Source organism: Pocillopora verrucosa, chromosome 10, assembly GCF_036669915.1.
Source record: "Pocillopora verrucosa isolate sample1 chromosome 10, ASM3666991v2, whole genome shotgun sequence".
Taxonomy (NCBI): Eukaryota; Metazoa; Cnidaria; class Anthozoa; order Scleractinia; family Pocilloporidae; genus Pocillopora; species Pocillopora verrucosa.
The window spans coordinates 12,882,453-12,896,852 of record NC_089321.1 but is presented as its reverse complement, the minus strand read 5'-3'; the positions used below and the strand labels follow the sequence as shown (position 1 = coordinate 12,896,852).

The 14,400-nt window shown below is 37.9% G+C and overlaps 1 protein-coding gene across 1 annotated transcript; it reads left to right on the top strand.

The window, feature by feature from the left end:
• Nucleotides 1-2,335: 2,335 nt before the first annotated feature.
• LOC131788996 (uncharacterized) lies at nt 2,336-13,218 on the top strand. The gene is made up of 7 exons (XM_066173826.1): nt 2,336-2,352; nt 5,429-5,452; nt 6,087-8,287; nt 9,887-9,956; nt 10,260-10,514; nt 10,774-10,851; nt 11,255-13,218. Exons 2-7 carry the CDS (start codon nt 5,434-5,436, stop codon nt 11,446-11,448), a joined length of 2,817 nt encoding a protein of 938 aa, XP_066029923.1. The 5' UTR covers nt 2,336-2,352; nt 5,429-5,433; the 3' UTR covers nt 11,449-13,218.
• Nucleotides 13,219-14,400: the final 1,182 nt, after the last annotated feature.

The window sequence follows — 14,400 nt, the reverse complement described above, 5'->3', positions numbered from 1 at the left end:
TGTATTTCTTTTTTTTATTTCATGCTATCGTAGATCTACGGCATCGTTCAAGAATATAAACAATTTTCTATTTTCTTAACATTCCCAGACGATACGGTAGATCGGCGAGAGCTTGGAATGAAAGAGAAATTCAGTTGTGCAATGTCTCAATCGAATTGTCCGCTTGCCTGGTTTCTAAGGCCTATAAAATAAGACATAAATTACTGTTTCGCTGTGTGCCAATGTGAGCTGTAATTGGACCCGGATTTCCACTAACCATAGCATTTTTTAGTTTCGTTGTTGCAAGGAAGATGAGCCTGCTGCTTTATCAGGCATTTCTGCGATAACTAACCTTGCATTTGTTTCTGTTAGCTTTTATTTATGTCTACAATACACTCTTGGAGTTAGGATAATACTTTATTTTTTTTTAATTAGGTAAATTAGTCTTGCAACATAGCAACAACTCGCGGGGGTCAATGCTTGGAAAAAATCATGTACTCTTAAGCCACCAGATCTGTAGGTTCTCTACATAATTGTATTGAGGGATTGGGGTGATTTTGCAAACCATATCGTAATTAGTCCTTTTGTTTTCATTTTAGGGATATGGAACTGGCCTGAAGGTAATCTATTTTTTATCTATTTATTTTGACCGTGTTTCAATATTTACTCGATACAGTACACGTTGGATATGCATGTCTGTTTGATAATGGCAAATATATTTAATAATACATTGAGTTTCAATTCCTTTATTTGATAATAGCTCATTCTATTGACTTAACTTGATTTAAGCATCGTATTATAAATTTACAGCAACGGCAACAACAAAAAGAAAACACATTGGAACAAAGCAGCTTAATGCTTAGAAATAAAGCTGAATCGTTCTTCGGCTACAGGGTGTGCATCTCTGTAATACCTTCCATAGACAGACTGAGCTGATTACTTTTTAACGGCTGATATCTGTGTGATCCAACCAGCTATTGACGGTCAAACTTTACCCGATAACAATTATGGGAAATAATGCTGAGACTGATTAAATAGTATTGTTAGTGCAATCAGGTCGTTTCTTAACTTCAGCAGAATCTGACTTAAAAGTAAACTCATTTTTAATTATACGCTGGAAGCGCACGTAGTCAATATGAAGCTAATTCTTCATTCTGATTGGCTATCTGAGCGGGATCACCCGCTTTGATCCGACTCAATTAAAAAATTGCGTGGAGCGGAATGAACAAAGATCGTTATTTTCGGACAATGTCGGCGATCTATGAACAGGATGGCTAAGATGCCTGAAATGCTGGAGCCCATTGGTAGGCCTTCGGTCTGGCGGAAAATGCGGTCTTCAAAGGTGAAGTACATGTTGTTGAGCGTGACGTTTACCCTTAATTCTTACTTGAGACTTTTAGATGTTTTCTAAGTGAAAGCTTTTGATTGGAAAAACTCTTATTGGACATTTTGGTGCACTGTATCGGAGAGCATTCTTAGTTGTTAATTTGATTCTCGTCGCCGGTGTGACAAAATATAGCTCCTCTTTGAATATTCAGCAACACTTCACTTCAAGACATGTCATAATTTATTCAGAGCCAACCTTCATTTCTTTGAGAGACACAACCAGAGCGAAAAGCCGTTTCCACAATCCCTCCTCTTTAAACATTATTAATCAGTGAGGTTTACTTATTCACAAGTTTATTTCATCAAAATCAAGAGGGGACTGAGATGATTCATATCTTACCTTGTAGTAATCCTCATTTTGCTTGCCTGGCAGCGTCTCAAAAAAAGTAAAAGTAGTTGGCCGTGTTACTAAATCTTTGTAGTTCTCAATTTCCATATATTCTTACAAGTTGCACACTGTAGGCGAAGTATAAAAGCGAGACAACGAACAAAAATACTAAGAGAAAAACATAAAGAAATAAGTAACAAATACTAGTCTGTTAACAGCAATTTGATTGTTTTGTAGTAGTTTTGTTTTTTCTTGTTTTGGTATTCGAGGCTCGCATTTCGCTTGCTCTTTGGACTGAATTCAGAAGAAAAAGGAAATTCGTGAACAAGCGACCTCCTAAAAAAAAGCAACAGCGACAACAGCGCTGCTTCATCAGACATTTTCTACGATAAATAACCCTTGTATTTGTTTCTGTTAACTTTTATTTATTGAATACACTTGGAGTTAGGAAAATACTTTATTTTTTTTAATTAGGTAAATTAGTCTTGCAATATAGCAACACCTCGCGGGGGTCAATGCTTGGAAAAAATTATGCACTCTTAAGCCACCAGATCTGTAGGTTCTCTATATAACTGAATTGAGGGATTGGGATGATTTTGCAAACCATATCGTAATTAGTCCTTTTGTTTTCATTTTAGAGAGGTTCAAGAGGATAGAAGGTAATTTATTTGTTATCTATTTATTTTGACCGTGTTTCAATATTTACTCTATACAATACTCGTTGGATATGCGTGTATATTTGATTATAGCAAATATACTCAATAATACATTGAGTTTCAATTCCTTTATTTGATAATAGCTCATTCTATTGACTTAACTTGATTTAAGCATCGTATTAAAAATTTTCAACAATGGCAACAACAAAAAGAAAACACATTGGAACAAAGCAGGTTAATTCTTAGAAGTAAAGCTGAATTGTTCTTCGGCTGCAAGGTGTGCATCTCTGTAATACCTTCCATAGACAGACTTAGCTGATTACTTTTTAACGGCTGATATCTGTGTGATCCAGCCAGCTATTTACTGTCAAATGTTACCCGATAACAGTCATGAGAAATAATTCTGAGACTGATCAAATAGTATTGTTAGCGCAATCAGGTTGTTTCTTAACCTCAGCAAAATCTGACTTAAAAGTAAACCAATTTCATGCACGAATTCAACTTTCCTGCACGGCTTCAACTACCCTGGACGACTGAGAAATTTCGGCACGACTTTAAGAACAAGTCTCTGTAAGAATCAAACATCTTGGGAAATCAAAATTTTCAACCCCCCTTCAAATTTTGCAAGCAGTTAGTCACTCAGGGGGGATGCACAAAAATGCCCTTTTTAAAGGTTGCAACACTCTTGTTGCCATGGTAACAACGGCTGCTTGTTTGAGGTCTGGGGCCTCATTTTCATACAAAAACGTCGCAAAAAAAAGAGTGAAATGTTTATTTCTCTATCTAAAGCCAAATACAACATTACAAATTGGCACTTCTACCATACATAGTGACATCATTCGTCTTCACATTCAATTTTCCCTGGGAGTGAATGTGAACACACCAATAGATTATTTATATCGGTACAGTTAAAATCAGATATTGCATAATTTGGCGATGTTTACATGAAATATTCTCAACAACAAATATTTCAGAAAAATGAAACATGAAAGGCTTTGAAAGAATATTATCTCATGAGCAACATCGCGAAGAGGAATCTCGCCTTTAGTCGTCATCTTTAAAAAAAAAAAATCGATCAACCTTCATGGAGGACTACCTGACGTAACTACAAACATATACCTCAAATCGTGTGCATATCATCCAGATTCCGAGTGCTGCACCTTCTTTCATGGGAATTTGAGCGATCCGAAGCCCTCTGAAGATACACTGTTATACTTGTATGTCATTTAAAACATGTTGAAGTCGGCTGATCTACACGAAACTATCCTCAGCAGATTTCCGCTTTCAGAAGTAAAAACAACCAAAACAAAAAAAAAAAAAGAGGAAAACCTCGATTGAACGCTCGTAAACACTGAGAATCGTAACTTGTGAACGGAAAATTAAATTTATCAAAGTGAAGACGAATTTGTAATATTGAATTTAGCCTGAGATAGAGAAATAAACATTTCATTTTTTTTTTTTTTGCGGCGTTTTTGTATGAAAATAAGGCCCAGGCCTCGAAGAAGCAGCCGTTGTTACCATGGCAACAAGAGTGCTACAACCTTTTAAAGGGCATTTTTGTGCACCCCCCTGAGTGCCTAACTGTATGCAAAATTTGAAGGGGGCTTGAAAATTTCCATTTTCCAAGATGTTTGATTATTACAGAGACTTGTTCTTAACATTCCGGCACGACTTTTTCTGGTTCTGTTCTTTTATCTAACAGTACCTACAGATGTTTACCTTAGGATTGAATGTCGTCTTGTCCAAATTTTGTGGGGAATAGGCTTTGGTGGAATGATAACAATCAAATTGTTTTGTGTCAACACGCAGGGCCATAAGTAAAGCAGTTTTGTGACGGTTCAAAATGAAACGAAGCCAAAGCGATTATTCTAGTCAGTAGTAACAGGTTTAAACAAGGCAATGAGCCAATCATGCAGATGTTGACGAGCGGGTTGGCCACGTCTGAATTTACTTCTTCTCAGTACATAGAGACAGATACAGATACAGAGAACCAGTCTAACTTAAGTCCTCGCAAATATTTTATCCTCAATTGTAAACTGATTTATATTCTAGCAACTGACACAAGCACATTAAGCATAATTTGATGGAGGAAACTTATCCAATCTAGAAACTTATCCAATTTAGCTTGGAAAGTTGCAAATTTATTCATAGCTCTTACCAAACAGTGTTAGCTAGAACAGGTGCACTGCGATCGGCCGGCGGTGATGATGACCTGATGCGTTGATTCTTGTGTTGAGTCTTTCGATGGAAAAAGTTAAATGTCGTGCCATGAAAGAGTCGTGCCAGACAAAGTCGCGTCAGAAAATTAAAATCGTGCCAGAAAATTCATGTCATGCCGGAATGTTGAAGTCGTGCCGGAGTCACCGCAGATTTGGACGCTCCGCGGATTTGGACCCCTCCCCAGTCCAAATTCGTTAGCGGATATGGATCCCACTTCGCAAATTTGGACCCCCCTACCGAACTTTCCTTTTAAGCATCCTTTGTATCATATTTGGTAACTAATTCTATTTGCAAGCTTTTGGTCGATGTTCTTTTCAATCACAACACAATTACCTAATTTTCTATTGTGTTAAACTAATTTAAGTATCTTAGCATAAGTGTTCAATTGGCCTTGAGTTACTGTATTTCTTTTTTTTATATTCCATGCTTTCGCAGATCTTTGGCACCATTCAGGAACGTAAATAATTTTCTATTTTCTTTCCATTTCCTAACGATACCGTAGATCGGTGAAAGCTTGGAATAAGGGAGAAATGCAGTTGCGCAAGGTGTCAATTGAATCGTCCACTTGCCCGGTTTCTGATATAAGACCTGTCAATGTATATATAAATCACTGTTTCGCTGTGTGTCCATGTGAGCTAGGTTTGCTCCCGGATTTCCGTTTACCTTGAACATTTTCAGCTTTGTGGTTGCAGCGAAGATAAAGCTGTTGCTTTATCAGACATTTCTGCGATAAATAACCCTTGTATTTGTTTCAGTTATCTTTTGTTTATGTATCGAATACGCACTTAGAGTTTGGAAAATAATTTTGTTTTTAAGTAAATCAGTCTTGCATTTATCAGTAATTTTCTTTTCATTTTAGAGGAGATGCGGAGGAGGAAGGAAGGTAAGTTATATGTTACCTATGATGATTAACCTTAGTAAGTTTTATTTTGACAGTGTTTCAATATTCACTCTATGTAGTACAAATTGGATGTGTAGGTATGTTTGATAATAGCAAATGCAATCGATGATACATTAAAGTTCATTTTCTTTAGTTTATCATGGAACATTCTATTGACTTAAACTAATTTAAGCATCGTATTATAAATTTGTAACCATGGCCACAGCAAAAAACAAAAACAAAAACAATGATATAACGCAGCTCAATGCTTAGAGATGAACCTGAATCGTTCTCCAGTTGCGGAGTGTGTATCTCTATAATACCCTCCACAGACAGAACTTAAGCAATTAGGCTTTAACGATTAGGTTTTAACGGCTGTGTGATCCAACCAGGTATTTACGGTCAAACGTTACCCGATAAAAGTCACTGGAAATAATACTGAGACTGATTAAATCGAATTGTCAGTGCAATCGGGTCGTTTCTTAACTTATGTTGAATCTGACCGAAGATGAACTCATTTTTAATTAGTAGCCCGTAGTCAGTATGAAGCGAATTCTGTGCTCTGATTGGCTATCTGAGCGGGATTGCCTGCTCTGATCCCATCGCTGCTAACATGTCGTCCAATTCACGCCCCTAGTCCCTTTAGAAATCCATGCTAGAGGTCCTGTGGCGGTTAAGGCCTATAACGACGCCCTCAAAGACGGAGAGGCATCTGTAAACAGAATACCAGTAATCTTGGTCGGACAAGAGCGAACAGGAAAAACTAGTCTAAAGAGATCTTTAAAAGGAGAGCTTTTCGACAAATTTGAAGAAAGTACGGATGGAATTCAGGCAGATACTGGATATTTCAAAGTCTCTAAAGAAATCTGGAAGACCGGAAAAAAAATTGAAGATGCGGGTCCTGAATCAAGTATCTCGTTTGAAAACCTTGCAGCAGCTAAGTTGATTCTTGAACAGTTAAGGCGAGAAAATTTGAGTTCACAGGATGTTCCACAACAAAGTAAAAACGCCACTCATCTCGATACCGAAAAAACCAGCAGAGATACGGCATCATCTACTTCGAGTCAGCCAAATGGAAACGATGACAGTTCCTTCGACATGCCAGAAATACCTGAAGAAGTACTTCATGAGCTAACCAAACTGCTACAGAGGGAGGGAGATGATTCCGACATTAATGATGTCTATTCAATCTTGTGGGACTTTGCTGGGCAATCAGTCTACTACGACACCCATCCAATTTTCCTGATTGAAAATGCTATCTATCTTTTGGTAGCCAATCTGAGCCATAATCCTGAAGAGAAGGCAACTCCACCTGTGAAGAAGGGATTGTACAGTAATATCGTAGACTCTCATAGCAACAAAACAAACCTTGACTTCCTTGACTTTTGGATGTCATCAATTTTTTCACTGGCTAGCCCAGAATCCAGCTGCTCAGATTCAGCCACAAATGGTCAAGAAAATTTACCCGGAAGACTTCCCCCAGTGTTTTTGGTTTGCACCCATGCCGACAAGCCCTTCTACAGGACTAAGGCTAGAGATCAAGCGCTTGAAATGTATGGGTTTTTACGAAGCAAAGCATACAGGGAGCACCTTTCCAAGGACGTTTTCGCCGTGGATAATACCAAATCAGGAGGTGACCACGAGTGCCTAGAGGTCGTGCGCCTGAGAGAGAAAGTACTTGCTGTAGCAAAGGAGTTCCCACTGATGAAAACAAAAATACCATTGAGGTGGTTGAAGTATGAAAACTTGCTTCACATCCGTATGGAGCATGAGAAGTGGATACCGCTGAATGAAGCCAGGCGCATTGCATTTGACGAGTGCATTATTCATAACGAGGCCGAATTCTCGACCTTGTTGAATTTCCTGCATGATCAGAGAATTGTTGTTCATTTCAGTGGCTCCCCAGAGCTGGAGAGGATGGTGATCTTAGATCCCCAGTGGCTTGTCGACGTTCTCAAGAAGATTATCACTGTAAAGCGGTATGAACACTCTGAAAAACAAGTAGAGTCCATGTGGTTAAAGCTTGAAGACACAGGGGTCTTAGATGAAAGGCTTATCGACCATGCATGGAGAGACTTGTTTGACAACCAAGAATCCCGCGACAGCCTCATTGCAATCTTGGAAAGATTGAGTCTTCTTTGTACTTGGCCGTCCGCTGATTCTAACAAGCAATATCTTGTGCCATCCATGTTGATGTCACCCCCAACGAAGGATGTCCTGAGGCTTCTCGCCTCCGCAAAAATGCCATCACTTTTTATCACATTCGCGTCAGGTCGAGTGCCGCCTGGTCTCTTCTCCCGACTTATCCTTCTTTTCCTCCAATGGTGCAAAGAAGAATGGAAGAGCGAAGTGAGCCCACGGTTGTTTCATAATTTTGCCTTGTTTTATATTCTTCCAGGCCAAGGTGTGTCCTTGATTTTTCGGTGCCATTCCTCGTCGATCGAAATCATCGTTTACAGTGGAGACATCGACAACGAGACAGGAGCAAAGTCTTCTTATGAAACCTATGATCAAACTCTAGGCCGTGCTATTCACTGGAAATTGAGATTGGTAATGGAATGCATGCGCAAAGAGTTCCACTGGCTCAAGTACGTGAATTACGATATGTGTGTCTGCTGCCCAGTATGTTCTCAAGCAGGCTCTATCACATGTCGCGCTCACGACGTGTATGGATGTGAGTGTCTACACTTCTTGTCAGAATCTGATTTGAGACAGCGTCAATATTGTGACAGACCAGGACGCAGCCTTCTCGGGGATTGCAGGATTCGGGTCAACCAGTTTGAATGTTGGTTCTCATTCGAAGACGTAGAGAAAAGTGCTGGACTTTCAACGAATCGGGTAAGTTAAGTTAATAATCTAGCGGCATTTTCATATAAGGTCGGTGTTTACATAATCAGAATGAACTTGACAAGTACATGTGTAGTATAAAACAGTACAGTGGATAGCGTTGAAGGCGGACTCTGAATAGCTAATCAAACTCCGCATATCCTTTGTCATTTACCTTCGAGCAACTCGCACGGGATTTTCGCCCGAAATTTGGGTAATCGTTGCAGGAATAAATGATTTAAAATCATAGTTTTTTGCTTTGTTATCTCAGAGTTTAAGTATATACTAAAACGTTCACTCACCTCCATTTCGTTGAATAGTTTATTAATAATAATAATAATGATGATCATCGAAATATTTGACCAGGATAATCCTTCAATACAAAAGTACTGTTATCAACGGGATCCTGCTAATTGAGAATTAAAAACAAAGAAATAAGAAATATTAAAATATGTATAAGATAGTACCTATAATACAAAAGACACGTCGTTAAAAACTGCTGAAACTACAATAGAAATCACAAGTAATAATTGTCCAAGGCTTTCCTAAATAAAACTTTAGAGTTAATGTTCCTCAAACCCAAAGGTGATTAATTAAAAATCGAGGGACCCAATAAATAAAAACTACGGCGCGCAAAATCCAGTTTGACCCTTGGTATCTTTGTTGATTGCCCATTGTTTCTAGTGTTTAACGCGTTATGATGTAATCGTTGGAAGTAGTCTTTAAATGGGAGACATATGGTTCCATTAAGGCAGTCAAATACAGAGCAGCATGCTCTCTCCTGTTAAAAGTTGTCAATTGTTAAAAATCGAAGATCATAGTTCTATGGACTGCATTTAGGGGAAATGGTTTGGTGGCTTCTGGCCTCAGTGGAGCGGATCAAGTGTTTGCGGGACTCTGACCATCAAAGACTATTATACCCGCAATACGTAAATATTAGCTTAATCATCGATTTGTAAATTCTTTGGGCGCTGAAGGTATCAATGCTAGAGCGGATACGCCGTAAGAGGTTCATTCTTGCTGCTGCCTTCTTGTATATTTTATGAAAATGCGTGTCAAGGTTATGTGTGGGGTCCAACTGAACACCGAAGTACTTCTAAGATGTAGTGGTATTGATGTGAGAACCATTGACCGAGATCTTGACTTGACAACCAAGTATAAAAGTATATAAGTATATATTGGATATAAGTTCTGCATACTGACTTTCAATACATCGTGGTGAATTTTAAATGAATATGAAATAAGTTAACATTAATAACAGGCAAGAAGTCACTAACCCAAGGTTGAATAAAGTATTGGATCTGTGTCTCCACTTGAAGATGTTCAGGATTGATTCATAAAATCTGCACCATACGAGCAATTATAATGTTCATCATATCTATCCTTCAAATCAAGGAAAAACTTCTCTCCTAGAAATAATATAGTTGTGGCGTACTCGTTACTAAATTGAAATAACAAATTCAATTTAAAGAGTTAACATTGTTGCCTGCAACGTGTAGCTGTCCGTTTAGTAAGCCAGCCAGTCTCATCCCCTTCCTAGGGGCAAGTGCGAATACATTTTGTTCTTTTAAGGCCAATCTAATGTTGATTTAATCTGATTTGTTTATTTAGCAGCCCCAAGCTTTTAATGCCTCGGGTCCTGAAAGTTCTCTCGATGAAGAAGGCATATTTCTCTTGGAAGGTGAGAGGCCCTTTCTTTTCATGTCATCATCGCATAATGAAAGTGTCGTACTAAAAAGAATAAATCCAAGGTACATAAAAAACAAAACAAAAACAAAAACAGTTAAGAGTACTTTAGGATTCTATCAAGATCCATTTCCATAAATTGTGATACGAGAGCATTTAGAACAAGGTTCTCTCTCCCGGAACTGGCATAATTATCAGTTCATGATGTTGAGCGTCAACAAATAACTTTCCTTCATCGTAAGTTTGTCATCTCAATGAAGCTCTTTGTTTTTTCAATTATTTCTATATCATTTCCAAGGAACGACGCGGAAAGAACTTGCGCTGCCAGAGAATGTCAAAAGTTCCATTCAGTCCATTTCATTCCGTTCAACAAGTGATGTTGAGGATATTGTGATTCAGTTTCAAGAAGCTCTGCAGTTGGAACCAGCATCTTTAGAAAGTCCAGAGCCTGAGACGAAAAGTATGATTCGTGGCCTTGCCTTGAGAGCTAAATCTGAGAAACGGGATGATTTGGTGAGACACTTGCGAGAGATTACACCTGCTGGTACTACTGGTGAGTTTAAGGAAGATGAGATTTTTTATTCGCACGAGGAAGGAGGTAATAGGTTTCTAAGATATAAAGAAGTACTCACACAAGCGTTCTCTCAATGCAACAAAAATAATGTCGACGCGTTCTTGATTTTATTGTGTAGCCGTATTTGTTGTTGATGCCCTTTTGATCTGCTTTATTGTATTTTTTAATTTTGGTTTTAAGTTTTATAAAATAAATTCTGCTATATTTATCTCCCTTTTCTGTTCCTTTGTCTTTAAAGGGCCGTTGTTGAATGAGGATATGTCAGTTGGTTGTATGCCACATAAACAATACAAGGATTTGACGTTCAGCCTTTCGGGTAAGGAATTAAGTCGGCGTCTGCGCACCCATTTATTCATAAACTATTTGTATACTAATCTTTGATTGAACTCATAGGTTGTCGTCTCTCAACTCTGAAAAGGACCCTCGAAAAAAGTCGGGCCTTAATAAGATTTGATTTTGCAGATGCGTTTTCAGATCATATTCCAGCTAGATTAGTTCATAGCGAACTAAATTTCGTCAGCTTCCGTCAATACCCTTTCCAGAAGGATGAGATAACGATAACTTAGACGAATTTGGAGGATATCGGGTTCCAAGAAAAGTTCAGCAATTTATGCCATTTGACCATGCAGTCTACAATAGAGTTTAGTTTGAGGTCAAAATCTGTTTTTTTTATTTGAAACACAATTTATAAAAGACCATAATATGTTTTTTATACGTAGTTCAAGGGAGGTGGAAACCGCTGGCAGAAAGGCTGGGTTTCTCCCAAATCGAGATGTGCTTTTTAGATGAGAGAGTTGTGAATCCTTCTGACGTTGTTCTTGGCGCTGTGGCAAAGCATCGCCACCTGAGTGTTGGAGAAATCTATGACACATTGGTCGACTGCGAGCTACCAGTTATTGCAGATCTAATGTAAATGAATTAGAATATTATGAACACCGGACAAAGGTGAGCGACACAGCAAGAAGCAGACGCGAAAAACAAGTTGACAGCCGACGACTTATTAGCAAAGCATATATGGAATATTGTATTTCCTGAATTTTTCATCGAAGTATGAGAGCCCTAATCTGTGTTAAGCAGCATTCTAGCAGTTTTAGAGTCACTTACAATCGCACTTGTATAAGGTAAAAAGAAAAAATGATAGATCGAATTTGAAATTAAGCCTTCGTTCATCTAGTGGTCAGATAACAAGCGTTCTTTTATAAGTTTTCCATTTGGATGCTATACTAATTCTTTTTTTCTAATATTTGAACAGTTCTTTTATTGATTTCCATATAAAAGGTTTGTTAGATGACAAAAAGTAGTATCACGATTTAATCAAGCCTAAAAGCAGAGCTCCAGTTTTTTTTTTGTTAGTTTGTTGCTTTTTTTTGCCTTCATTTAATATTTACGTAGAGGGTTTGGTTGGGGTAGTTTGTGGAGAAAAAATTGATAATCCAGGGTATTTTGTAGCAGTTAGAGGGTGGGAATTGTTTCTTTCCTCAATGTATAAGGGATTTTGTACAATAATTCATCGTAAAATGAACTTATAGGCCGTATAATGACGACTGGATCAAAACATAAATAAAAACCCCGAGAGGAGGGCACTTTCATTTTTCAACAAGTTCTGAAGCCCAAGTCTTAGTAATTATCATTCAAATACAAAATCATTTTGCATTGTGGCAACAAAGAATATGTTTAAAATAACTGAGATCCCCAGAGCATCTTGATCTGATTGGTCAAAAACCTATTGTTTATTGTAAAACCATAAAAAAGTTGAATCTTGTTTAGCTTGTTTTACAAAAGGAATAGTATAGACCGCACTTTCTATCGGTTCACCGGCGTTGGGATGTTGGTACGTCGAGGAAACAAGGAATGTTGGGAGAACACTCGAATAGGTTGTTATACTCACACGCCTCCGGATCGTGATGCACAAACTTATTTATCATTCTCTCAAATTCCGCCAGAGCTATGACGCCGATAAACTGATAGAAAGTGTGTGGTCTACTCTCATAAACATGAAGCCAGTATGGTTTGATTTAGAGCAATTATTGTATTTGAAACATAAGAACTACGGCGAAGGACTAAGCCGGGTTAATTTATCTCAACTAACAGTGGTGGCCTTGGTTAGGGTACGGCAGTCTTCCAAACTTTGGAGTCATGACCTTTAATCCAGTTTCAAAAAAAGTATATTTTCTTTGTTTTATAGCTAGTTTAATGAAATTTTTAGATGCACCAGTAATTCTAATTTGCCATTTGTAGCGAAAAACGAATTTTCACATGGTGGGCACATGATGAAATAATCCCGTTTTGCATTACATTTACCTCTTCATGGCTATGGTTTTGGTGCTAATTTCTTTATTTTTGAGTGTTTCGTGCAAGTAAGTTGTTACAACATAATAGCAGGGACTTACGGTGCAGGGAAGGGATAGGATCTTTTGCTTAAGAGTTCGAATAAGTAACATACAAGACTCGTTTAAAATATAGTCGTAACCAGTAAGTTTTTCCTTCTATTCAGCATCGAAAAACTTTCTTGAGGCGCGGAGCTCGAATGAAGTGACAAGGTATCCTTAAACATGTAACGTCTCTGTATTGGTATTCAGTTTTTATATTATCTTGACAGTTAGAAAACAATGATTTCGTAGTTAGTAACACATGTACACTCTGAAACTCGCTTCTCGGGTTGATGGAAGAATAAGACGGATTTTGTTTTTGTTTGGAACATCAGATTAACCTTTCAGATTGCAGTTACCCATTTATACCCATAGGTAGAGAAGGACGTTTTTAGAGTGAACTGCACAATTGAAAAACAATGATTGTTGTAGTTAGTAATACACACTGAAATATATTAAATCATCGGTTGTGCACGAATCAGTTTTGAGTGTAACTACTGTAGCAACACATTTTATCTTCCCCTTGACCTATATGTATGCCTTGCATGCCAATGTAAAGCCAAAATAAAATCGTGTGTTTTAGCTTGACATGTGATTGAATGAGAAAATTAGTAAATCTTAGTTCGCTGGACGAAATTGAAAGATATAGTTGTGCATTTTTCCTAATCCATTTTTTCAGATTTCCCTTTTATCCGCGGTCAACCATTCATACTCCTGAGTAAAGAAAGACGTGATGAGAGAAACGTGTCTCCCATAAAAACAGAACACAATGAACTGAACAGGGCAACTGAAGCTCTTCACCGCTACCCCCCGTCCCCCTTCCACATCTCCCCCCGGTGCCAAGGTCAGTTAAGGCCTTTCTTGACCTCTCATTCCAGCGTTTAGCCATTGCTGATCATAAACAAAATTCAAGATGATTGTTTTGTTTGTTTTTTTTTTTATCACCTTTTTATGTAAATTGTTACAAGTGTTAACTTCATCTTTCCCTTTTTCCTAAACTAGACTTTTTTCTAAATGGGTGTACATAGTTTTTCACGATAACTTAATGAATCTATTTATTCTCGATGTTTGAAAACCTACCGTTCCCCCAGCTGAGACTATCCAGTGAATTCAACGATTAAACGAACGATAAAAGTAAAATTAAAAAAAAACTGCCCAAGCATTGCATCTAGAACTTAATTGGTTTTTGTAATTTTATATCAATAACTACGAAATGCGATTCGACGGGGAGTTGGACAATCAAACTAAAGTAACCTAAATGAACGATACGACAAAAAGAAAAAATACCAATGGCATGCGTTTGTTATTCTTCACAACCCTGTCGATAAACTTCAACTCGTACTAAAGACAGCGCTGACTTAATTCAAAAGCTCTGGTCTGAGTAATTCATGAAAACATAACTTTTTTAAAATTGTGTGATCCAACGTAATAAACAACTCCTAGTTGGCTTGTTAGCTCAGTTGGTAGAGCACTGCACCGGTATCGCAGAGGTCAAT